Source organism: Rhinolophus sinicus, chromosome 14, assembly GCF_057876585.1.
Source record: "Rhinolophus sinicus isolate RSI-liver-muscle chromosome 14, RSI-T2T, whole genome shotgun sequence".
Classification (NCBI taxonomy): domain Eukaryota; kingdom Metazoa; phylum Chordata; class Mammalia; order Chiroptera; family Rhinolophidae; genus Rhinolophus; species Rhinolophus sinicus.
In genome coordinates this window covers 136,867,224-136,894,375 of record NC_142514.1, presented here as the reverse complement: position 1 = coordinate 136,894,375, position 27,152 = coordinate 136,867,224, and the positions used below count along the sequence as shown (strand labels likewise).

The window sequence follows — 27,152 nt, the reverse complement described above, 5'->3', positions numbered from 1 at the left end:
GTTTATCCTTTCCCCACCAATATTTAATGCCTCCTCTAATATAAATCATGTTATCAAAAATGCCATGGTCTATTTCTTTTTAAATTTTTCAAAATGTATTTTTTCCAGCTTTATTGCAATATTATTGACATATATAATGTGTGTTTAAGGTGTACAATGTGATGTTTTGATATATATATTGCAAAGTGATTACCACATAAGGTTAGTTAACAGCAAGGTCTTTCTCTTTTTCTTTTTTTTCTCCCCCCCCATTTTTTCCACCTCCCCCCCAACGTCTTTTTCTAAACTGTTTTTCCACAGATCTCTTTTCCAATTATTGTACCTATATTACACCAATAACTATCGCTTTGTAATATTCTTTTGTATTTAGTAGGATGTGTCACCCACATATTTTTTCAAAAGCTAGCTCACAATAATTGTTAGCTATTATTATTGCTATTTGTACACCTCTATTTTTCCTCATGATTTTAAAACCATCTTGTCAAATTCCCTGAAAAATCTTGTAGGAGTATTGGTTAAATTCATTGAATTTATAGACTAATATGAAAATCAATATATTTAAAATGCCAAGCCCTTTCTCATGCATGAACATGGTATATATTGCCCCATTTATTCTAATTTTCTTTTTATATTCCTTGTTAAAGCATAATTTTCTCCATAAAATTTTTGCACATTTTTATTAGTCTGTCTCTAGGGATTTATAGTTTGTTACTGTTGTAAATGATACCTTATATTTTATTACCTTTTCTCATTGGTAAATAAGAATGTTGCTCTTGTATCCAGCAATCTTGCTAAACTCTCTTTAATAGTTCTAATAGTTTTTTACTTGACTCTGTTGGATTTCCCCACATCCTTGGTAACCCTTGCCTGTTGCCATTACTAAACTTTGATTTTTGCCAATCTATTGGTGGAAATGTTATTTCATTATTGTTTTGCCTTTCCTTTATTTTAATGAAGTTCAATATCTTTTCATATTTAGTGGCTATTCCAGTTTCCTCTTCTGTAAATTAACTATCTTTTACCCACTTTTCTTTTGGATCATCTTTTATACTGGCTGATTTGTAGGAATTCCACACATATTCTCAACACTCATGAAAGTTACTGTTCTTATGTAGTCAGATTTATCCATTCTTCCCATTATGAATTGTGCTTTGTGTGCCTTGTCTAACAAATCTTGTTCACCCATTACAATGTCTTTCTGTTCTCATCTTCAATTAAATTATCCTTATCGAGAACACCAATGACCACCATATTACCAAAGATACCAATATTTTACTCAACATCTCGTCAGCATTTGACACAGTTGTCCTTTCCATCCTTTTAATTAACAGTCTCTTCTTTTAGCCTCCAGGACACCATATACTCCTAATGTTTCTCTTACTTCACTTCATCAATTTCCTCTGATGTCTCTTCTTTTTCTCCTCAGCTTGTTAATGTGAAATTTCCACAAGACTTGTCCTGGGTCCTCTTCTCTACTATCTCTTCTCTTTCCTTAGGTGACATAGCTACTCCCTTGGCCTTGATTATCATGTATATACTGATGACTCCAACATTTATGACTCTAGCCCAAACTCTCTTCTGAGCTCAAATGATGTATCTACTCACCTACTTGACATCTTCACCAGGATATCTCAGAAACATCTCAAATTAAGCATATCCAAAAATAAAACACTTCTTCACATGGAGAAAGTTAAAAAATATTTTCAAGTATAAGGAATAATATAAGAAATACCCATATTTCTACCACTATAACATTTTGTTGTATTTGCTTCTGGTGTTTATTTCCTGAAGCATATATGTAAAATACACACATACACACATTTATATATATTCTCCTTTAAAAATATGTAAATAAAATAGTACAGAGCTAAACCTCCTCTTGATTTCAAATCTCATTCCCACTTTCCTTACTCCCTCGAGGCAATCTTGATCCTAAATTCCGTATGTATATTAGTGTGCATTTTAATACCTTTACATTAATAGATGAATTCATAAACAACCTAAAACATGATTTTTTTGTGTTTGGTTTTAAAACTTTACACATTCTGTAAATATTGTCTCCTTAAGTCAAATGTTCAAGAGTTTCTCTAGGGTCTGTATTTAGGATTGGAACTCCTGCCTTTCGGAATACAGATTTTCAATTTTACTAGATAACATCAAAACCTCTATAAAGAGACTGATCCAAATTCCATTCCATCCACAATATATGTGAAAGCAATATTTTTCTATTGTCAGATTTTGTTTTTGTCGATCTGATGGTGAAAAATGGAATCTCAGTTGTTTTAATTTGCATTTCCCTATTATCCAGTGAAAATGAGTTATCCCTTTCCAGAGTTATGTGCCATTTGTGTTTCCTTCTGTTCGATTCCCTATTCCTATACTTTGCTTATTTTCTTTAGGGTTGTCTTTTTCTTAATGATTTGTAGGAATTTCTTATGTGAGGTAATATAAATCCTTTGTCTGTTATATATGTTGCAAAATACTCTCCCCCAATCTGCTTTTTTGTCTTTTAGCTTTGTTCATAAGGTCTTCTATTACAGAGAAGTTAAAGTTCTGATGTAGTAAAATTTATCAATTTACTCTCTTGTGTGTTTAAAAAATCTTTCCAACGCAAGGACCTCAACTTTCTTTTAAGAATTTTATAATTTCCAACAAAGCTCTTAATACCACCCTTTCATTCTCTATTTGCTTGTCCTGCATTTCCCCACCACAGTACATGCACCTGAAATATAGGTGTCATCTATGATTCTTTGCTTACCCTCAAGCACCATATCCGATCCATTTCCAACTCCTGTCAATTCTAACTCCAAATCCATCCACTTCTTCATCACACTGCTACCACTCTTTTTCCAAACACCATAATCTTGTACCCAGGTAATTCTCCACAGAATAACTGGAGTGATTTTTTTTTGGAAAATATATACCGACCTCCAAGTAAGGTAAGAAATCTAATAGAAAAAGTGGCAAAGAACATAAACAGTTTTCAGAAGGGAAAATACAAATGGCTCTCAAACATATGAAAAGACTCTAATCTTGCTCATAAGAGAAATGCAAATGAAAATTTCTCTGAGATATCATTGGCAAAGACCTAAAATACTGATGACACACTAAGCTAGCAAGTTTATGGGGGAACAGGCATCATACATTGCCTGTGGAACAAACAGGCATTAGACACTGCCTGTGGAACATGACCAATTTGGCAGCAATTTACCAACATTATAAATGCACATAGCCTTCAACCTGAAAATTCCACTTCTAGAAATTTAATGTGCAACCCTGGTACATGGGCAGAATGAAATATTGTCATTCACTGCATTATTCATACTGGCAAACATGCTGGAAAAAACTTGAGGAAACTTGTTAAATAAATTATGGTCCATATATATACATGGATATTATAATGGACAGACTCCAAAATGGTCCCCAATCATCTCTGCCTACTGGTACTCATGCATAGTGTAATCCCACCCCTCCAGTGTGGTTGGGACATGTGACTTCCTTCTAATATAGACTATGGCAAAGGTTACAAGATGTCACTTCCCTGATTACATTACATAATAAATTTGTCTTACTAGCTGACTCTCCCTTGCTGACTTTGATGAAGCCAGCTGCTAAGTTGTGAGTTACTCCATGGAGAGGCCCACATGGCAAGGAGTTTAGGGTGACTTCCATCTGTCAGCAAGAAACGGAGGCCCTCAGTCCTACAACCCATAAAGAACCAAATTCTACCAATGATCATGTGAGTGTGGGAACAGAGCCTTCCCTAGTTGAACCTTGAGATGAGAACACAGCTCCACCCAATAGGAACTCAGTGAATTTTTTTTGAAGCAGGATTAAACGAAGTAATGCCTAGCACAGTACTTGACACATAGTAAGCGCTCAGCAGAAGAGGACACAATTTGGGGTTTGCCCTTTGGGATCACTTGAAGGGCTGTCCTATAAATGGGAGCACAACTTCATTATATATTGCTCCAGAGACCAACTGGTAAAAGTCAGAGGAAGTAAAATATTAATTCAGCATTACAAGCCCTAAGAAAAGCTGCACAGATTGGGGTGTGGGTGTTGCATTATGATGTGGTGGACACATCCACATTGCCTGATCAGCTCTCTGTTCTGTCAGGAAAACTGTAAAAAATAAAACTGCCGAATGCTCTTCTGAGAGTCTTTTTAGGATTCCATGATTCTGTACCTCAGTATATTATGGGTCCTGTCCTTTTCAAAGTTGTCTTATATGTACAGGTAGATTGCTGTTATTTCTGACTCATGAGTGGAAAAAAAATAGTACATTTATTGCCTTTTCTATAAAATGGGGATGCTGAATATGAGAGTTCATTGTGAGAAACTAATGGCCATATTGATTCAAGTTTTTGAGGTTTATGAAATCGTTCTAATCTCAGCTGCCATTAGCACAGCAGCATGTTTCTTTGGAGCACAAAAAAGGGGATAGATGGGTCAAGATTTTTTTTTACCCCAATCATGGTGGAAATGTAATTTTATCAAAATACTGAAGAGCACATCTTTTTCAAAGGTCATGTTTTTTCCCTCCCACCAACTGCAAACTGAAGCTGCATGGACTATACATAGGGGACAATTCTGATACTGAAGTGCTTCCTTCACCAAGAGTAAGTCTCCAGGTGGATGTCAATAAGGAAGAACTATACCAGCGTTGGGCTGGGAAGATAGGACACTTTCCTCGTAGTTCCCTCCCAGATCTGATTCTCTCTCTCTACTTAGGGAAAGACAGTGATCAAGAATGCCAGTCCCCTCCCACTTTTACCTTGTGAGATTTTCGTACACTGTACATAAATAACAGGTAAAAAAAAATAGTTTATGTATCTTATTTAAATTTTGATAGTAACCTTAGCTTGTTCTTAATTTTAGATTTCAAAACATTTTGAAACACTTTATTTAGTAATTGCTGAAACCTAGAAATTTGTTGTTGAAAACCACCCATATCTCTGTGAAGTTGAAATCCATGAATACAAACCATCGTGCTTGAGAGTCCTGGGCTCTCGGCAGAAGTCTGGGTTCTCGTCTGTGTTGGCACCAACAAGCTATTCGTCAGTCTCTGGAGCCATTTCACTCCTGGCCATATAAGGACTTGAATCGCTTTAAACAAAAACTTGTATGAAACCTAATATATGAAACAGATTAAAGCATATTTGCTTTGGTGGAAAAGGTGACAGGGCCTGTAGCCTCTAAGGCAACTCTCGAGAACCTCCAGGGCTCTCTGCAGAACATTCTGGAAATCTCTGTACCAGGTGAGCTTTTCCAGTTCTCACGTCACATCACTTTCACAGTCACCACCTACAAAGCGTAATTAAATTTGGCCTTGTTGAGATGTATCCACATTCATCTTCTAATTTTCTTTTTTGGCTTGCACCCCAATTGGCAAAGATGTGAAGAACTGCACTGGCCCCTTGTGTTAATGCCGGTACTAGTAAACATTTAGATTTTAATCCTGGCCTGTGTAGTGTGGTTTATCCAATGGTGCCAAAAACAGGAGCTATCAAAACAAGTGTGGTCTCTGCTGTCAAACTGGGGAAGACAGATAAACAAGTATTACAACCGTGAGTGGTAGGAGTAGACCCTCGGCAGGCATGGGAGCACATGGTGTGGGAACTCAATTCTGGGGGAAGGGGAGAAGGTAGAGGGAGAGGAAGATTCATAAAGACATCAAATGATATTTATTCAACACTTAATATGTGTCAGGCAGGGTTCTAAATCTTTTGTGATTATTTTAGAGAGGAGGACAGCGAGGCAAAAAATGGTTAAGTAACTTGGCTACAGATGAAAAAAATAATGGAGGCAGGATTTAAAAATCAGGCTATTTGACTCCAGGGACTCTATTTTTTTTTTTTTAATTTTATTGGGGAACAGTGTGTTTCTCCATGGCCCATCAGCTCCATGTCGTTGTCCTTCAATCTACCCTGTTTCCCTGAAAATAAGACCTAGCCAGACAATCAGCTGTAATGCGTCTTTTGGAGCAAAAATTAATGTAAGACCTGGTCTTATATTAAAATAAGACCCAGTATTATATTATATATTATATACAACCCGGTATAGTAAAATAAGACCGGGTCTTATATTAATGTTTGCTCCATAAGATGCATTAGAACTGATGGTCTGGCTAAGTCTTATTTTCAGGGAAACACATTAGTTGTGGAGGGCGCAGCTCAGCTCCAAGTCCAGTTGCTGTTTTCAATTTTTAGTTGCAGGGGTGCAGCCCAACATCCCATGTGGGAATTGAACTGGAAACCTTGTTCAGAGTTTGTACTCTAACCAACCAAGCCATCCAGCTGTCCCCCAAAGGGTCCCTATTCTTAATCACTACGTTGTACTATCTTTATATTCATAGATATAGTAGCAGTTAAGTTGAATCTTGAAGTACAAACAATTATGACGGTAGAAAAATCAGCACAGGAAGCGGCATGAAAGAAAGCAGAGGTACAAAACAGCATGGCCCAGTAATCTGAAGTCGTTAGGACAACTGGAACACAGGGTGAGGAAAATAGCTTGAGGGGCTGTGCTTCCCTTCCTCTTTGGCAAAATCCCCATCTTTATTTCTGCAATGAGACTCAAAAGAAGTCTGGGAAAATAGAGTGAATTTAAGAGATGGGGTAGCTGGATTAGCATCCTAGGACGCCAGTGACCTGGAATGTCTCTGATCTAAGGGGGATGATGGGTAAACTGTGTGAAAATTCCTGGTGTCATCTGAATAAATGTTGGCTGAATTTGAACGTGACGCAGTTACTAGGCAAACTGGGGTCCTGGAGACAAAGTGTGTATGAAGTACTCTTAAGGAAGGGAGAGGACAAGGCCAGGCTGCTAAAACCACTTCACGTTTGCTCATATGAGGAAAGTTGGAGAAATGGCAGCCTTATCAAAATTGCAGTGATAGCTGTTCGAATGAATTGTACAAGATGGCCTTAACTAAATGCAAGAGGAGATGGTTTACAATCTCTGCTGACAGGCCAAACATTCATTAAATATTCCCCCTAGCTTTGTGAGTATGGTCATTGTAGAATTTCAATGCGGGGGTGGGGGGTGGGGGGTGAGTCTCCTGGAACAAGGTGTACAGAATGGGGACAGTACACATCTGCTTGTGTGCATGCCAATAGGAAAATATAAGAGCTGGTAATGATCCAAAAAAGTTCTGTACAGAAATACAAAATGGCATTTTATTTATAGTTCCCTTAGCACGATTCTGGTTGTGCTTCGTAGCCTGACAAGGATTGTCACAGGCTACAAGTAATCACGCTGCTCAGCAGACGCCCTGCTTGCCTGGAGCAAGCGCAGCAGTCGGAATGACTTGACAACTTTAACAGGGGTAGGCAAGATTTGTTTCAAATGTGTTTCACTGCTTACGGAGGACAAGTGGCTTCTCACCATGGTGACAATCAGGTTGCTAGGCTGGGCAAGGCCAAGTTTGGAAGAATGGTCCTCAAACAGATCTACTGCAATGAATGGTTCATGCTACCAGCAACTTCAAGTTCTGATTAATTTCCCATGAAATAATTGCTTGGAATGCATCCAAGCAGTTCCTTTATTCATTGCTTCTTTGTCTTGCCAACAGGAGGGTCAGTCAATACTGAAACATACAGTTTGAACCAAGCATATGTGATGCCCACTGCACAATACACTGAGGTCAGGAACAAAGGGATAAAGGAGTACGTCAGCTTCCAGGAGGTGAAAGGGAATACAAATTCACAGAAGACTTCCAGAGGCCCCAGGCCAAGGAGGTAAAACGTTTCCATCCAATTAAAAAGGGGTTTTTCTTTTCTGAAGAAAAAAGGGGGGAGAAAAGTCTGATTTTAGATGAGTCATTCTGGTTTTGCCAACAGTTCTCAGCTAAAGCTTCCCATCTGCACTGTCTTGACGTGAAGTGCAGCCAAAGCCAGAGTCAAAAGAGTGCATTAAATTTCACATGTAGCAAAAAAATGATAATGATATACCATTACATCGTCTTAACCACCCAAATTTACCCAATCATCATCTACCTATGCTGTCACTTAGCTGAGGCTGATGAGAGAGAATTAGTTATGCATTTGGAAGAGGAAAGAGGGCTGGATGCTGTGATATTGGAATAAGAATACGGCAAACAATATCTAATTTTGGTTTTGGTAAAATAACATAAAATTTGCTATTTTATTTTAACCATTTTTAAGTATACAATTCAATAGCATTGATTATATTGACAATGTTGTACAACCATCACCACTATCCATTTTCAAAACATTTCATCACCCCAAACAGAATCTCTGGAAACATTAAGCAATAATAACTCCCCATCCCCCCACCCCTGTCCCCATAAATGCTAATCTACTTTCTGTCTCTACGAATTTGCCAATTCTAGGTATTTTATGTAAGCGGAATCATAAAATATCGGTCCTTTAGTGCCTGGCTTATTTCACTTAGCCTAAGTTTTCAATGTTCATCCATGTTGAAGCACATATGAGAACTTCATCCCTTTCTGGCTGAATAATATTCCATTATACAGATATACCATTCATTTGATGGACAGTGGGTTGTTTCCACCTTTGGAGACTGTGATTAAAGCTGTAATGAACACTGGTGTACAAGTATGTGTTTGAATACCTGTTTTCAATTCTTTTGGGTATATACATAAAAGTGGGATTCCTGGGTCACATGTTTATAATTGAGTTTTAATATAATTAAATATATGAAGTTTTATGAACACAATCAGATATGCCATAAGCAGGCTTTTAAAAATTATACAGACAACATTAAAGTTCAGAAAAAACCCATTCTACCCACAATTCTAAGATAGGTTAGAATTTTTACATATTTGGTTTTATGCATCTGTATTTATGTGGTTTTACTCATAATGCATATTTTACATTCTATTTTTAGTTCTCATATAAAGTTTTAATTTAAGCTAGGTAGTCCCTCCTCAAATATTCCCCCAAACTAAAAACATGACCTATGTTGTCACGTCAGTGATGGGATTATGGGTAATTTCTCTATTTTTTGTAATGTTATTGTATTTTTGTAATGTATTTTTTAAAATTTTAACAGACTTATAGAGTATTTAGGAGTAAACCTTTCACAAGAGTAAATATAATTTTAAATGTACTTTTTTGGATTACCTGAATAGAGTCTTCAGTGAGGAAATACTATAGATGGTAAACAGTAACATGAGTAAGATTTTAATGGGAAGCTCTGTTAAAAGGAGAAAAAAACATACAGATAATTTAGTTGATAAGAGAAAGGTTTATGATACTGAAGGCGATATAAACACACTGACACAGCTATATAGTGCTAGTCATACTTTTTGAGCTTAATTATGCATTTTTGTGACATCTAAAGATACTGAGAATTAGGGACAAAATTGGAGGTTTTACTTAAGAAAATGGATGAACTCTCTCCTTTGAAGAGATTTTAAGGTTGTTTAAATCAGATAGTATTGATCTCTAGGCCTTGATGAAAAGGGCATGGCAATCAAATCTCTCTCTAAAAAGAGGATGTTTACCTGGTGCAGTGAAGAGCAGAGGGAAGAGGGAGTAATGTCCTGTTGTGGTCAGAATCAGAAAAATCGAAGCATCTCCTGCTTTTCCCACAGACAGAAGGCTAAAAATAAAAATTCTAATAATAATTCCTTAAAACACAAATGAAAATGACACTTGCAAATAGCTGGAATAAATTACATCTATTATTACTTCTAGAACTGGCTTAAGCATAATACAACACACTTATCTTTGCTACAAATCCAGTTCAGTTGAGAATATGAATGTTTTCATGGGAAACTTTAAGCAACTGATAGAAGAATGTACCATACTGAACTGAGGAATATTCAAAAAAGAACCTGGCTTCCCTGAGTAACTGTGTTCTCCAAAGAAAGGGATATTGTGGCACTGGGAGCTGCCTAGCGATGGAAGCCAGGGAAACAGGACCTGGAGTTTAATTTCCAATTCTACAGCTCTTCTCTTAGACAATGCCCTGCACCTGCTGGTGTTCAGCAAGAATTCTAACTAAAGATAGTCGAAGTTTTCCTCCAGTTTTTTAATTTGGAAACTCCAAGTTGCTCATGAACCCACATAAGCTATAGACTGTCCTCACAAATTTACTTAATGTTCTTTCAGAGCTTAAACGATTTCTCTTAGGACTTAAGACAAATCTCAAGGAAAAAAGGGCTAATTCTATTACCATCTATCTATCTATTGGGTTTCAATTATATATAAAATGGACACTAATGCATTTAAAATGCTTCGTTAGCAAGGCACAGTGAGAAGATCATCCTAAGATTCAGGTTTAAGTCCTATCTCTGCTACTTGCTGGCTGTGTGACTTTGAATAAGTCATTTAAACTCTCTGAGGCCCAGTTTCTGCAGATGTTAAGACACGGGATGATATTCATTTTTATCCTAATTATCTTAAAGGTTGTTGTGAGGCTAAAAAGAAAATCCCCAAAATAATAGTTCTGAAAAGTCTGAATGCTGTACCTATCTTAGGTATTATTCCATAACAGACTCAATCCTTCCCTTAACAACTTCACAAGGAACTGTGGGACCTTATTTTCATAGATGTGACGACACCAAAGCCCATGCCTTTTTCACACTATGCTGCCACTCAATCTGCAGACCTAAAACCTGATGTCATGGTGTTTAATCACTACAGTACCCCTTCCCAAAAAATTCAGGAACAATATGCACAATTTAGCATACCTCAGAACCTTCACAGGTGGAGGGTCCCAAGTTAAGCAACCCTGACCTGTCCTGTCCTAGTATAAATCTGTTCCTGTACATTTTTGCCTATCCGACTGAACATGTCAAGGAGGGACAGTTCAAATAGAAAACAATAGTATCATTGTGAAATATGCCAGAAATGCTGATGGAACTCTCTGCTTACCTCATTGGGAGAACTGCTAGGAGTATGGCTTTCTCATGGACGTGCCACCCAAACATGAAGGAGCTCAAGGCACAAAGAATTAGACATCGGAGAAAGCCTCTGGACCCTTGGGGTTTAAACCAAAGACAGAAAACAGAGGGCTAGAAACAATAGGCAAAAATAAAACTTCAGTATCATTTAAAATAGGCATTACAGAAACACTGTTCAGGTGAACACAATTTGTATCATCTCTGAAAAACAGTAGGTCTTTGACTATTCTCCATGAAACTGGAATAATTCGTCACTTGGTGAATAGTCCACCAAAATGTAACATAAAAACAACTACTCAGGAAAATAAAGGCATTCAGATACATATATTTAATTCATCAAAATTAATAATAAGGGATAATTAAACTCTAGGATATCCAGTATAACACCTTATTACATCTTCATAATTAGTTAATAGTCCTGAACCTATTAGGTCAAACCACAAAAGTTCATAGATATTTTGGGGCTAATAATAAATTAGACTTTATCATATTGATAAACACTTAGCTTCGTGGGCTGGAGGGTAACTTACAATCAAACTATGGCCTTCCATAAGTAGCTTACAAGTCTGAGGCGCTAGAAAAAGTTTTTATCTCAGTCATGTGAACAAGTAGGCTACAGAACTTAATTACCTCCCAGTGCTGCCATGTATTAAATGGGGTCAGGTGTCTTGACATTAGGCTTGATCATTTAGAAACCAAAATTAAAGCTGAGTGTAATTACAGGTAGAATTGAAGTATTTATATTGAATTCTACTAAAATTATATCATGGAGTTGAGGGCATGATGATAACATAAAAACAACAGAAATAAAGCCTCTAAGAGCATCTGATTCATATCAGATTCTTACCTGATGCTCAAACAGAAATTGCTGACTTGCTCTTCATCATGGAGACAAACTATTAACATCTATGCAGTTTAGACAAAGTTGGATTTTTGGTCAGTTAGCCATGGATGAAAGCAATGACAAAAATCTGGATGTCCCTACTCCAAACGTCTTTCTCTTTCTCCACTCTTCCCTGGGCTTTTCTTTTTCCTCATCCCAGGGGAAACAGATGGTCTAACAGCCACTGGTGAGAACCTCTCTCATGGAGGCTTACCTATTAGGTTGGTGCAAAAGTAACTGCGGTTTAAAAGGTGAAAAATAATTGCAAAAACCGCAATTACTTGTGCACCAACTTAACAGTAATCCTTCCTTACGGTTCATATTCAAAGTTACTCTAAGAATTGCTAAGAAATGCCTCAAACTGCAGCAGGGTTACAGCCATGGAACTTATCCTATGGTTGAAAAAACTTGAAAGTTGAAATTCAATTAGTCACACAAAAGAAAAGCAGAGCAAACTCACGAAATGAGTACCGTGTGTGAGTTCTTACCAAGATGGCAATCAGAGTGCAGATGAGGGTGGCCAAGGGAGTCACGGAGGGAAGGACTGTGTGTTGGAACTGCTGAACCAAACCACTTGTCATTGCGGCCTTAGGAATCTTGCTGGGATCAAGCAGTTTCCATTTTACACCTACAGAGTTAATAGACATTTCATTTTGCTTTGTTTTCATAAACGGCACACCACATTTTACCCATCAATTCCTTGGGGAAAAAAACAAGCTACTAAATCTTAAGACTGCTTCAAGGTCAAGATTTCGTTAACTCAATTCTGCACTCGTCTACTTAAAATGCTGCTGGTCTTGAGATTATGCTATGTAAAGCAGCTGTCCGTATTGGAACAAGAAACCTGTGCAGATTGCTGGGAACCTAGCTGGCAGGCAGCATGAACAGGAATCCACTCATATCTGAAATACAGGTCTGACCACGTCACACTCCAGCTCTGAATCCTTCACCACCTCCAGGACAAAGTCCCTATTGCTAAGCATGGCATACAGTGTCTTCCATGCTCTAGACCCTTCCTACCTCGCCAGCCTTATCTTCTCCACTTTGTTAAATGTGACTTGGCCACAATGAACTAACATCCACTCTCCACACTTATGTCCCTTTGTATAGGCTACTCCCTTTGCTAGAATGGCCTACTCGCTTTGCGAAGTTAGATCCTAATTCACTTACTCATCTGACAACTCCTAAATCAAGAAGCAGAGCTGATTTGCTTGTGGGCCAGGTCTACCGTGTATGTGTCTCTATCTAGTGTTTACCACACTGCACTGTAACTGTTTACATACTCATTTCGTCGGTTATGGGGGGTTCCTTAAAGGCAGGAATGATGAGTAATGCATGCCTATCCCCAGCTCATTGGAGTTCAAGAAATACTTATTAAATGAACCAAGTCTGAAGATGCAAGCCCCATCCCAAAAAAGCGAATAGGACATCAGGGACAGTCTGAGCACCTACAAAGCCCTGTCTAATAACACTGAAAATCAGTGGAATGTGGGAAAGGTATAGGCTACCAAAGTATTTTCTATTCATTCACCTCTTCCCCTTTCCTTCAGTTTACTGATTCTCTCTTAAAGCTAATAACCATCACCCTGAAAAACAGTTGCCTAATCTGCCACCAACACTTCATGTAAGACATCTTTGAGAAGACAGACACACAAAGTAAGTCAGCAGTTTCCTGACTCCGACAAGGAAATGGCCCTTGTACCTCATGCCATACTGGTTGTTTAAAGCTTTTTGAAATATAAAAGTTAAGAAACTACTTTTTAAGAATGCCGTGTACACCAAAGCTGGATTCACAGTGTGTGAGGGATAATACCAAATTATGATGTCCTACAAGTACATATCAAAAATAGTAATGGCAGCTACCATGCATTAAGCATCTACCATGTGCCAAGGGATTTACAGCCATTACTTTTAGACCCTGAGGCACACAGAGATGGAGTAACTTGCCCAAATTCACCAACTAATAGGTGGCAGAATTGAACCCAGTTCTGTCTGGTTCTAAAGCCCCTGTTACTGACAGCCTAGCATTTCATTATTGTTGCATTTGTTTCTCGCTGCATAGGAATGGGTCAGGTACTATTATCTCCTTATTATGGCGAGGAAATCAAGACTAGCGGAATCAAATGACTTGCCCAGTACCACATAGCCAGCAATTTATGCAGGGGGCCCTCCAACCAAGTCATCAGACCCTAGATCAGGAGTTGGTAAACTCTAGGCCGAGGGACAAATCCAGCCTGTGACCTGTTTTTGCATGGTCCTCAAGCTAAGAATGGTTTTTACATTGTAAACCAATGTAAACCAACCAACCAACCACCTATGTGGCCTGCAAAGCCTACAATATTTCCTATCGGGCCCATTACAGAAAAAGTTTGCGTACCCTTGTCTCGATCCTGCCATTTCCTTAAAATTACTTAAAAGTAGGGGTGACTACTGAATAACGTTTTACTTAAGGCAAAAATTACCTTTTAAAAGTGTCTAAATATTTTATTTTTTCCCTAAGGAAAGGATCAACAACTTCATTGCCACCAAGAGCTTTTATAAGGAATGCAGTCTGCTTCCTGCACTGAAGCGTCAGGCCCTACACCACTCCCCCGTTCATTCTGAAAGCTGCAACGCAAGGCTGGAGAACAAACAGTTCAACCTCATTCAAAACACAAAGCAGGTTTTTCCATTTCTCAATGTGAATGGTCCTTTCAATATTCAGTCTAAGTAAGAAAGCTTGCTACATACCGATGACAGACAGCACTTTGTCCAAAGCATTGTACAAAGCCCAGAAGTTTGGAGCCCAATATGCATGGCAGAGGCCCCGCTTGAAAGGGAAGAGTCGGGAAAAGACTTGAGGCAGTTGGTTCTGTTGAAAAGAGATTAAACAGCGATCAATCTTTCCCAAATTCAACAAGAGAAGTGGGGTAATGTCTATGGCAGAGTGTGTAGAAAGTATGAGGTCTGAGTTCCAGTCTTTGTTCCTTCAAGTAAGTACTTGCGTGATCCCAAGCAGTTCACAGAACCTCTTTTGTCTAACCTTCTCATCTGTCCAGCCGGACAAGATATATGATGCAAGGACTTTGAACACGAGTCCAATACTATTATAAGTATACTAATGGAAGAATTTATAAGGTGCAAAGGAGAACACAGACTGCAGCTATCCAAGTCCACCAAAGGGAAGGCGACAGCAGGCAAGACTTGACACAGATGCAGTGCTTCCCAGTTTTAGCAGGAAATAAAATTAGTTGAATTCAGGGTGAGAGAAGAAGGGGAAAAAAGAAAATATTTGTTGAACATCACGAACATGCAGGCACTCTAGAATGTTTGCTTTCAGTGAATGACTGTGAAAAGTGCCTCGAGTATTGATTTTGGGATTACAAATAAATTTTAGCAAGTAGGCAAACTAGCAAATACAAAATCTGCAAATAATGACGATGGACTCATAGTGTAGTGTATGCGACATACCGTTAAACATATAAATATACACATGTGCATATGTAAATATGCACAGAAATGACTGAAAGAATACTATGCCACTATCTTTGGAGAGTCATACTGGGGAGGCATAAGAAAGGAGTAGTTTTGCTTATTTTATACATTCTTGGTTTTATTATTTTTTCTAAACAACGGCAACAAACAACATTACTTTATAAAAAATAAAGGCTTACCAAGGCTAGGAAAGGACCCAACGAAAGAGCAGAAACTAGAAAAACAATCAGTCCCAGGGAAATAAGGCGGACAAAGCTGAAACTGTTCCATCGGACGGACCCATCTATAGAAAAGGAACATAATCATTAACCAGGAGCACGGAAAACCATAACTTGTACCATGTGCTAAAATGAGAAGGCTTCCGACAGTACAGCAATCTTTATGATGTGGCAAGGGCAAAGAAAAGTCAGAATGGGTAAAGGGGCTATAGGATCAATAGCTGAGAGATATCTGTGGTGCCTCCTAAGACCCTCTCACCAAGCAAGCCACCAAGTCAAGAAAAAAATGAAGAAGCTTTTGCTATTATCACTAAAACTTGCCTGGTTTATTTGCAGTGAAACAGTAAGATCGTAGCAGATATGTACCATAAGCTGGTGCTACGTACAGGTAAATGTGCTTGAAATGTAGGAGAACAGCAAAGAGAAAGGCTCCTTCCATATGTCTTTTCTAGATTTAAGAGAGAAATAATACTTTAAAATTTAGGGTAAATTAAATGCAGTGATGTAGTATCCTGGATTGGATCCTGGAACAGAAAAAGGACATGAGAGGAAAAACTGGTGAAATCTGAATGGACCAAGTTGGTTTCTTAGTCTTGATGAACACACCAGTTAAATAAGATGGCGACATTAGGGGAAAGTAGGTAAGGGGTATAGGAATTTTGGACTATCTTTGCAAGTTTTCTGTAACTCTAAAATTGTTTAAATAAATAAAATTTATTACACAATAAAAAATACGAGAGACTGGTGGCACAACAATGTGAATAAACTTAACATTATGGAACTGTACACTTAAAACTGGTTTTAAAGTGGTAAATTTTGTTATGTGTAGTTTACCACAATTAAAAAAATACATATCTTAAAAGATATATTCTGAAATATTTAATGAAATACGATGTCTGAGATGTGTTTCAAAATAATCCTGTGTGCAGAGCTAGCCTGGGGGCTCAGGCGGTTAGAGCTCCATGCTCCTAACTCCGAAGGCTGCCGGTTCGATTCCCACATAGGCCAGTGGGCTCTCAACTACAAGGTTGCCAGTTCAATTCTCGAATCCCGCAAGGGATGGTGGGCTCCATCCCCTGCAACTAAGATTGAACACGGCACCTTGAGCTGAGCTGCCTCCCGGATGGCTCAGTTGGTTGGAGTGTGTCCTCTCAACCACAAGGCTGCCAGTTCAATTCCTCGAGTCCCGCAAGGGATGGTGGGCTGCGCCCCCTGCAACTATAAACGGCAAATGGACCTAGAGCTGAGCTGCGCCCTCCACAACTAAGACTGAAAGGACAACAACTTGACTTGGAAAAAAGTCCTGGAAGTACACACTGTTCCCCAATAAAGTCCTGGTTCCCCTTCCCCAATAAAATCTTAAAAAAAAAAAAAATCCTGTGTGTGTATATGTGTGTGTGTGGGTAGAACACTATACTAATTTCTCTTCTTTTGTAGATGATTTAAGTTTTTCTATACTAAAAAGTTTTAAAAATTCAGGCAAATACTCTACATGCAATATAAGGAGAACATAGGCAAGTGATTCCATCTAGCTTTTATACTGAGTCTAGCAGGTTCATACATTCATTATTTCAACAAATATTTATTAAGTACTAAGCTTGATGTTGACGTACAAGGATATGTCACCTTAACAACACACTACAAATTCTCCCTAAGGAACTTGAATCCAGAGAATTCAATTATGCTCACCCCCTTACAGTTTTACAATAGCTGGAGTTGATTTCTGGAGAGGAGCTGGGAACAAGAGTATGAATGAATCCATATGAAGCTACGCTACCAAATTACTTAAATCTTATATTACAGATCAGGTAACATATAGTATTATCGGGCTGAAGGCATTACGTATAATACTTGATCCTAACAAACCCCCTAGGAGATCTAAAGGTATTCTGATTAAAACAAACAAAAAAACTGAGCTGACTATAACTAAAGAAGTCTGCATTCTACCTACCTCACAGGAATTTTGAAAGGATCAAATGAGATAATGTTCCTGGGGTTCAGCAAGGGAAACTGTCAAAGGGACCATGAAAGGTCGGGTTCCTTCTCTCACTGTCTCATCAGGTGTGATCTAGAATAGATGAGTTGGGAATGATAAAGAAAAAGAATGAAATGTTTCCAGATTTCTCTTCACGAATTTTATAACTTATTTAAGATTCAGGGAAGGTCTAGCTGGTTCTGTAGCTAAACTTTATTTATTCAACCATTATATTCTGAGTAGTATATGGCTTTTTATGGTTAAATATCCAGACATTTATAGTTGATAAAGAACTTTTAAACAGATTATCAAATGTAATCTTTCCAAAGTCCCTGTGAGATCGGTAGCCCCATTTTACACACACAAGTGTAAAAAGGGGTAAATGTCATTTTACGGATGAGAAAACTAAAGCTGAGAGGGTTAAATGACTTCCGTTGGGCTAATGCTTCCCAAACCTGATGGTTCATCAAAATTCCCTGAAGATTACTAAACCACAATCCCAGAGATTCTGATTTAGTGTACAGAGGAGTGGCATAGAAATCTGAATTTCTGATTTCCTCCTCTATAAAAAGGAGAATAATAATTGTAACAACCTCACAGAATAGCTGCAAAGTTTACTTAATGTTATACATAATACACCTAATCTGATGCAGCCAGTGCATTTGACTAACCCGTTGGAGTCACACAGCACATTAGCATTAGTCAGGATTTCAATCCAGGTCTTCTGATTTCAAATCCCATACTTTCTGTTACACTATGTACTACATGCTTCTGATGGTAAAGCCTCACCATCCTAGTTAGTATTACATTATAAAAACTGAAGATTTCAGGGCCAGCCCGGTGGCTCAGGCGGTTGGAGCTCCATGCTCCTAACTCCGAAGGCTGCCGGTTCGATTCCCACAAGGGCCAGTGGGCTCTCAACCACAAGGTTGCCAGTTCGACTCCCGCAAGGGATGGTGGGCTGCGCCCCCTGCAACTAGCAACGGCAACTGGACCTGGAGCTGAGCTGCGCCCTCCACAAGACTGAAAGGATAACAACTTGAAGCTGAACAGCGCACCCTCCACAACTAAGATTGAAAGGACAACTTGACTTGGAAAAAAAAAAAAAGTCCTGAAGTACACACTCTTCTGCAATAAAGTCCTGTTCCCCTTCCCCAATAAAATCTAAAAAAAAAACCCCAAAAAACCTGAAGATTTCATTCCTGGATAAATGATCCCACCCAAATGTAGAAATTCAAGTTTATTTCCGTACTGCCACACTCTAACAAGCTTTTAGGGTACAATTTTTGTCATTTGTAAAATGAAGAAAATTATTATCAAAAGGTGGAATTTGTGAGAAATATTCTATAAAAGTTGTCTATAGGTTTTGAAACATGGCAGACAATGTGGACCAGCAACAAACTACCAAACCCATAGAAGAGCGCTTGGTCTCATCGGGCTTAGCCTGGATGAGCGAATGTGACAATGAGAAATGACAAACAGCTTCGAGGTAAATTACATGTTTATGATCAACACTTATATACGATACTGGCGGATGTGGAAGAAACTTGACTACCATGGAAATGGATGAAGAAACATATGAAGAGATACGTAAAACAACAAAATGGAATATTCTGATGCTCTTTGTGTGAGGAGATGGTGTTGAACTAGGTGCCCTTCTACTGGGAGTTGGCTGAAACAAAGAATTTATCCTGTATGGAAAATAAGAGACTTTGTATGATTGCCTCTTTAAATGTAGAAGATATTAAAAAAAACCTGTGCAAATTTTGATACTAAGAAATGACCAAGGATTCTTATACTCCTGAAATGAGTTGATTTGCAGATAACTTACAAATTAAGTAAATGGCATTTTTATTTTTCTCCAACCCTTTCAATAAATGTGATCACCAAGGTGCAAAAAAAAAAAAAAAAAGTTGTTTATATCACTTGGCAACTCAAAACAGTTGGTCAAATAAATTTTACCCATTTACTATACTATTGCCTTAACAAGCTAAAAACAAACTTAAAGTGAAATATCTAATTAGCCTATTTTGTGTTTACCTGAAGTAATCGTGCAATGGAGAGTAGCATTAATCCAAATAAAAAACCGTTGTACTGGAAATGAATATCTGGATTTAGGTCAAGGAAAGACAACCAAAGGATACCAAATTCATAATGAACTGCGCCAACAGATTGAGATTAAAAATTGCAAATGTTTTATTAACAGGTAAATTAAACATAAAAATATTACTACATAGTTTGGACTTCTTATCAATGTATTTTCTATAAATAGCCAAATCCCGGACAAACTCTTAAATTAAGAAGAAAACCAGAAAACTTACCCATGTTTTTTCTACCCTAAAGATACAGCAGCTAAAGGGCAAAATGGTTTTTGTTTGGTTGGTTTTTTAGAATTAGGGACGAGAAAGGAAGGGAGCTAACAGCTACTGAAGGCCAATGGCATGCAGCACTTCACTGTTTATAGTACATATACAATCTTATTTATTAAGCTTCACAATGAGCCTGTGAGGTAGCTTGAGCTCAGAGACATTAATCTACTCATGGCCTAAACCTACTGCAATAACGTCATTAAGATTTGAGTCCAGGTCAAACAGAAATCAAAGTCTGGGTGTTTTCCTCCATGCCAGGCTACCCCTATGAAAACTGTAAAAATTAGGCTTCTATTAGTAGGATTTTAGAACTTTGCCTATTACCATGGGGCAAGCCAAGATGGCAGACAAGCATGAGGGCCTGCCTATTCCCATATGCAACACTGTGATGTACCCTTTCCTATAAAAGGCTTTTAGAATAATGTGTTGTAAAACTATTTAAGATATACATATTAATCTACAGAGTTAACAAATCCCAATATATTGCTTTACTGTGGGTTTAACTGGTTCTCACATATTATCACTAACTTTTCAGAGACAAAGTAACCTAACAACCAGTCTGGTAAAAGTAGTCAGAGACCACAGTTTGGGTAAGCCACTAACCTACCCCACAGACATTTTTCAAAAGCAGCTCATGTTTCAGAATTGTCATAATAGAAAAGATTCATTTTATACTTAATATATATCAGAATAAGTAAGGGAATGGTATATAAAATGTCAAGGATACGGTCCACAATTAACAACCCGAAGTTCCACAGCAGTAACACTGATAGAATAAACTTTGGCTTCTCTGTAAGTTCTTTACCTGCTTTTTTCCCATCAATGCATTTACAGCACCTACATTGAAACACAGGAAAGAATCAAAAACAACTTGGATCTTCATTAGCACATCACAATATTTCTACAGAGTGATACATGCTGGTACACTTTATTAGCCTGCCTGATAAAACTGTCCATGCCATTCTTGATTGCTTTAAAAGGCAGTAGCAGAAACAACCACCTCAGGGCTGGTTCAGTGTCTCTCAGCCATGCTAATTTAAAACCAAGTCTTTACATTTATTAAAATTACAAGTAAAAAACAGCCTCCCAAAACCCAAAAGTAAGGATTTTGAAAATTGAGAGGGCACATACTATTTCAGTCAGTCCTTCAGAGTTAAAAATGCAGACCAGAAAGGTGTAGCACTCGAAATTATACATCATACCAGTCATATTCAGAATAGAGCTGTGAGAGTTGGGAGAGGGTGGCGGGGGGTGGGTTGGGGGAGAGAGAATAGGGCCACAAACTTGCAGCTTCTGATTGTCCAAATAATTTTAAAAACTCTATGTTAAAATGTATGTTCTTTAAAGGCACAGATATATTAATAAGTGACAGTATCAGCTGAACCTATTTTTATTTTATGAAAACCATATTCAGACACAAAAGAGGCTGAAATAATATGCAGCAAAATGTTGACAGTGGTAGCTATAAATGAAGGAGAATGGGTCATTTTTACTTTGTGTGTGCTTTTCTGTTTTCCAAAAATGCATTATTCTACAATTAAAAAAAAAAAAATGTGTTTCATTCGAATACTGGCATATTCTAAAATCAAAGAAATCTAAAACACAAAATAGACACAATAAAGATGTAATTCAAGAACAGCAAAAAGTGCCTGCTTTTCCCTAAGGAGCCTCAGTTTCCTCCAAAATAGAGATAGTAACTTTACAGGGTAATTGAGAAAATTAAGTTACTACTTTATACCAGTGGTTGGTTCTGGGAACTGGCACAAGGATTTCAACCATTTTTATCTTAACCGCCCTCTCTATATTCATTGCAGATGGACTTGAATTCTACTCCCTTTCTCTGCCTGTACGTATTTTCCCTGGGAGCTTCAATTTAAACATACTGAGTTAAAAGGAGTGCATTACCAATCACCTTTCCTTCCAACTCTTAAAAAGGTCATAAATAGATTGAAAGTTAGGGTGCCAAACAGGAGTGACTCCATAAGAATGAGGAGGGGTTAAAACACTATCAAAAGACTCTTTCATGAATGGGGCAAGGGTTCAATCTACAGGGCCTCATACACAGAAATGATCCATTTATGACAAGGGTCATTGAATGGACACCAGTTACTGCTCTGTCACAATCATCTCATCAAGCTTAAGTATTATAAAAGGATAGAAATCAACATTAACTGAGATGAGAGCATACTACTTGGAAGCCACTGTGCAAAATATTTTAATTGAGAAATAAAAGATGCAAAACATAAAGTTATAAAATATGAACGTAACTCAAAATTAGTGAAGTCTTCATGAAGGAAAGAATTCAGAGACAACAACTAAACGCACTCAATAAGATTTCTTCAGTTTACTAGGCTGGAAACCCCACTCGTGGTTAGCACAATGCATCTGTGCGTGAGTATGTGTATGCTGTATGCATGTGTGTGTATCCCAAAGAAGAGGGTAGATGGCAGAATCCTCGGGGACCTGCTGCCAGGAAGGAAAGAGAAGCACGTGGAGCCATTTGGGCAGGATAAATGGTCCTGGAACTCTACTTGGGACAACTTTCACAACACTCAGTCTCTTGTTCTACCTCTGCCTTGTAACCCCACCTTCTCCCTCATTTTCTTCCACAAGATTCAGCTAGACAGCTTACTGCATGTGATGGCTCACTGTGCAGTTTAAACACAACACAGTTTTGGACTGTTCTAACATTTGCTATCATATGAACTTTGTTTCCCCCAAATGAGGAACAAGTTAATATTATTTAATACTATAACATTTCCTTAACACCTTCTACACCAAAGGACATTCTCAGACTTACTCGTGCACGGCATACACAAAGAGTGCATCTGTAAAGATGACGGAAAATCTCTGGAAAAGTAAGGTCTTTGAACTGGCATAATTCAGATTATGGACATTCAGCATCTCTTGATCAAAATGTTTGGCAACATGTGACAGGGCATACTCAAACCATGCGAAAAAGGGGGGGTAATCCAAGGTCCACTCTGAAGTTGCCTGTGATAAGAATTAAAGACAGAATACATCATAAGTAACTGAATAAACAAAGAGTGTGTGAAGATTTGCTGGTTTTTAAAAAACACATGAAGTGAAACTGCATTTAAAATACATCATAAATAGAACAATTTCTCTCTTGACCCAAAACCTGTATTTAATATGGTCTTTAATTTCCTTAAATCAACTCAATTATACTTCACAGGAAATTAATCTGAAATCTTACAATAAAAATAAACTTGATTGTGACATAGTTCCATTTATCTAAATACAAAAAGGGAGCTATGGCATAACCAATGATTCACTAGCTTGGGTTCAAATTCTGTCTTAGAGACTCAATTTCCCTATTTGTAAAATGAGTATCATATATTATTTAGTAATTCATATCAGAAATAAACACATGATTTTTATAAATAGTAATTGAACGGTTTGTGTATTACCAGATGCCTACTCATCACATTTGATTATTCCTTCCTCATAAATCACAAAATATTAGGGAAAGAAAGGATCTTAGAAATAATTCATTCCAAATCCTCATGTGCCAGATGAGAAACTAAGGCTCAGAGAGATGAAATATACTTTCTATGCTATGGCAGAGCCAGGCCTAGAACCCAATTTTTCCTGTTTCCTAATCAAATGTTCTTCCAAAAAGGGTGTGGCAAATATTATAATTCCCAATTTACAGTTTAGGAAACTTATTTTGAAATAAAGGGGTTCCCTAATAGTGCCAAAGGGCAGAACTGAGGAAAGAATACACTTTTTATAAAGATTTATTTGACCCGTGATCACCTGGAAAACTTTTAATATCAATAATGCTTTATGATTTCACACATCTTAAAAAAACACACACAAAAAAACAAAAAGGTGCAAATTAAAACTTACCTCATAATACCACTGTGATATTGGCAAACTGTGAGTGATAGCAAGCCAGTTTCGGTGTACTTCAAAATCTGTGGAATGGCTATTTGTAACAATCAGATAAATAAAATGAGATTTTATAACATTTATTAGTTTCACATTTCTAACATTATGCTTTTAAATGGACCAACATCCCCAGTCACAACTCATTATCTTATAAAGACACAATACGTATTAACAAAATCCTGCAACACCTCACTTATCTGAAGGCCACACCTCCTGGAAAAGTTGGGAAAACTACGAGGGTAAAGCAACTTGGAGTTATCTAAAGGGCTGACCAAATGCCCATACTTTTTCTTAAGGGAGGTCCTCAGGCTGTTGTTCAGAGGTGACTTCTCTTATTCATTATCTGGTAAAGGCCTCACAGAAGCTGGATGAATCTTCACTGATAAGTAGGAGTTTATCAGACAGCAAAGGTGGGAAAAGGTTCCTGCCCTGCCTTTCCCAAGTCTCCAAATTCTCCGTTTACTGTTCCCCTCCCCACTCACTATATATAAATATAGTCAAACATCTCTCCTGTAGGGGCGGAAAACTGTCCCCTTCTAACCTTCTAGGTCCTGCGGCTGGTCTAAGAATTAAATTGACCAAAGACAGATTAACAGGAGAAAAGTAAAAGCTAATTTTAATTACTTAGGTATGTAGAGGAGCCCCAAAAGCTATGAAAGAGATAAGGCATTCAAAGGCACCAGATGATAGAGGCTTATATACCACCCTGAGCTAAGGAAAGGGATAGGGGTCTGGGTCTTCAAAGGAGGGAAGGTAATTCATGGGAAGGTGAGAAGAGCAAATGTTTGGTAAACATAGGTTGCCTTGCCTCGAAGGTGAAAAAGTAATGTCTGGTAATAGCTCTCTTCCTGATACAGGCCCCCTTTCTAAATTCCCTTACAAAAGGGTAACTTCTATTCTGTTTTCAGATCTTCTGTTGTGACTTCAGTTTCTCAAAATAATCAGTCCAAAATAATCCTGATGCCAAAGAGGCATATTTTGGAGTGGCATGTTCTACCTTTCTCCCCTCTTTAGTAGAATTTTCTTGTTTGTACACTGCTGTACCTTCCCTTCTTGTCTAGAACAGCACTTGACACATGGATGGACTCAATATACATCCTTGTTGAATTTACCACTTACCAAAGTCAACAATGAGTTCCACAGCAAAACCCGATTTACACTTTCCAGTGTTTTATTCACCTTTCTGCAGTGACAACTCTCTTGAGTTTCCTAGCCAACTCCTATGTCTCTTTCATTGCTTTCCATTCCAGTATTCATCAAAGTGATGAATATTGATGAGTAAGGGTCACTGTTCCCCTAGGTTCAGTTCTTGGTTCTCTTTATGGAACTTCATGGACAATCTTATTCACACTTATTGCTTCCACTGTCAACTGTATAATGATGACCCCCCAAATCTCAATATACAACCTTGGTCTCTTTCCTGAGTTCTACAAACAGACATCTCCAACTTGCTGCTGACAAGGTCACTGGAATTTCCTGAAGAGTCCTCAAAAATCACTATTCAAAACTGATACAATGACCTAGCAATTCCATTTCTAGGTGTGTGCATATATTCAATAAAATGCATACATATGTTTACCAAAAGACATGTACTGGATGTGACTTCAGGCCTCCGATTATGTCATTTCCTCAGAGACTTTCTGGACACCCACTCTAAAGTAAGTCCCCTTTCTTAGTCCCCTTATAGGATCCCATTCTTTTCCTTCATAACGCTTAACACAAGTATAATTATGTAATTACATATTTGCATTGATTTACATTTTAGAACTGTTATCTTTACTAAACTATAACCTTTACAGGGTTAGGGACCATAACCATTTTGTCTTCCCCTCTAGTGCTTAGCCACAGTAATTGGTACACAATAAAGCAAGTTAGCAATCAATTTGTTGAATATATTTGCATTTATCCTTATAGCATCCATCTCACATCCCAGGGGTTTCCAATTCGAGAGGCAGAGTATTAACTACCACTATACATATTCTTAATCCTGAACCAGTATTAAGAGTAGTATTCAAAATAACAGCCCTCCCTGAAGACACAGGTGATGAAAGTAAGAAACATCAGCTTACATGCAAAAAAACCTAGTTAAAAAAAAAAAATCACTTCTACTCTGATTTAAAAGGGAAGTTCCTACGTTTTAGATATTTCCAATTTGCTTTTAAAATGTTGTTTTTCATTTGCTTTAAGTTGGCAGAAAATCCAACTGATCAACCTCTTCTTTTTCCAAGTTCCTATGTCATTTTGCTGAACCTACACATACATTTCATTGCTTATATAATTACATATACACATCAGTATGGATGTACATTCTATACACACAACTCTTCCCTACTCAACAAGAGGTCACCAACAACTTGAACCAAAGAATACCAATAAACCAAACCCTAAAACAGAGAAGGGGAGTAGGGGGACCTAGAAGGAAGGGAGAAAAGAAACGACGGAACAAGTCAAGGGACAAGAATTAGGAAGGAAGAACAGAAGATGGAAGCTAATATTGATACATATTGAGTACCCCTTGTGTACACATTACCGCTTGGCTTCCTGACTGGCTTCCACGTTTTCAATCTTGGCCCTGCACCCATCTTTTACACTGCAGCCTAACCCTGTGTGATCTGAACACTGTCTACCTCATCCTGTGCCACTCACCTCCTCACTGCTCTTGAGCCACTTTCTATTAAAAAAATACTGAGTTCTTTCCTACCACAGGGCCTTTGCACTTGCTCTTTCCTATGCCTGAACTGCTTTTCACATTGCTTATTCTTTTTCATCCTTCGGATTTTAAGTCAAACATCACCTCTTAAAAGAGGAGTAACGCATTGCCAAGTAGTCACTTTCTGTTTCTTTTATTGATTTTGGCACAATCTGAAACTTTCCTCTTTATCTATCTACCTCACCAACTCCACGGATGCAAGGACGGGAAATGTCTTTCTCTCCACTGCATCTCCAGGGCTTAGAAGAGTGCCTAGCTCAGCAGACAGCTGACAAACACCAGCTGAAGGAGTAGTGTAGATGGCTATTCTTAATCTGTATATTAAGGATGAGGACCCTGAACCCAGCCCTCCAGAACTTTGATCTAGTTTTTTTTCAGGTCAAGTAACAATCAGTCGGTGGAACGGATGCTTAGCAAAGGCGGAGCGGCAACTACACAACTTCCAAGTTCCCTTCCCTTCTCAATCACACCCGGGGGCATCCACGCTTCTCTCTCCCGTCCTGACCGACTGCAGACCTCCCCGCCCAGCCCCCGGCCGTGCGAATCCCTTACTAGGTGGGGATAAGAAGGCATTTGAGGAGAGTCACCCCGAGTACCAAAGCCGAAAACCAATTGCCACCACCCATCGCAATTCCGAGCGCCGCCATCGCCGCCGAGCCGCGCGTTTTCCACCAACTTGAGCCACATCCGGGCTCCCGCGCATGCGGGGAA

At 38.2% G+C, this 27,152-nt stretch overlaps 1 protein-coding gene, 1 long non-coding RNA gene and 1 pseudogene across 8 annotated transcripts in view; 2 read left to right on the top strand and 1 right to left on the bottom strand.

The window, feature by feature from the left end:
* The window catches only part of LOC141572216 (uncharacterized), a 19,740-nt gene extending 5,222 nt beyond the window's left edge, over positions 1-14,518 (top strand). The window contains exons 1-3 of one of the 2 annotated variants that reach the window (XR_012497467.2): positions 4,706-4,813; positions 7,577-7,742; positions 14,281-14,518. This is a non-coding gene — a long non-coding RNA (uncharacterized LOC141572216). Of the gene's footprint in view, positions 1-4,705; positions 4,814-7,576; positions 7,743-14,280 lie in introns of those variants that run through there. The other variant, XR_012497468.2, reaches the window with a different exon arrangement.
* ALG8 (ALG8 alpha-1,3-glucosyltransferase) lies at positions 7,155-27,152 on the bottom strand. 6 transcript variants are annotated; one of them, XM_074335713.1, is made up of 13 exons: positions 26,994-27,152; positions 23,690-23,768; positions 22,617-22,810; positions 20,544-20,653; positions 19,488-19,555; positions 15,794-15,920; positions 15,434-15,537; positions 14,511-14,631; positions 12,269-12,367; positions 10,869-10,974; positions 9,494-9,591; positions 9,111-9,183; positions 7,155-7,782 (listed from the first exon to the last, which is right to left on the bottom strand). In XM_074335713.1, the coding sequence occupies exons 1-13, from the start codon at positions 27,086-27,088 to the stop codon at positions 7,551-7,553; spliced, it is 1,506 nt and encodes a 501-aa protein (XP_074191814.1). In that variant the 5' UTR covers positions 27,089-27,152; the 3' UTR covers positions 7,155-7,550. The 6 variants fall into 6 exon arrangements, 5 of the variants coding, with proteins under 5 accessions (XP_074191814.1, XP_019581947.2, XP_074191812.2 ...); XM_019726388.3 differs by having other exon boundaries at positions 10,869-11,008; positions 12,269-12,408; positions 26,994-27,150; XM_074335711.2 differs by having other exon boundaries at positions 10,869-11,008; positions 12,269-12,408; positions 27,029-27,140.
* On the top strand, positions 18,821-19,481 carry LOC141572215 (U6 snRNA-associated Sm-like protein LSm3 pseudogene; annotated as a pseudogene).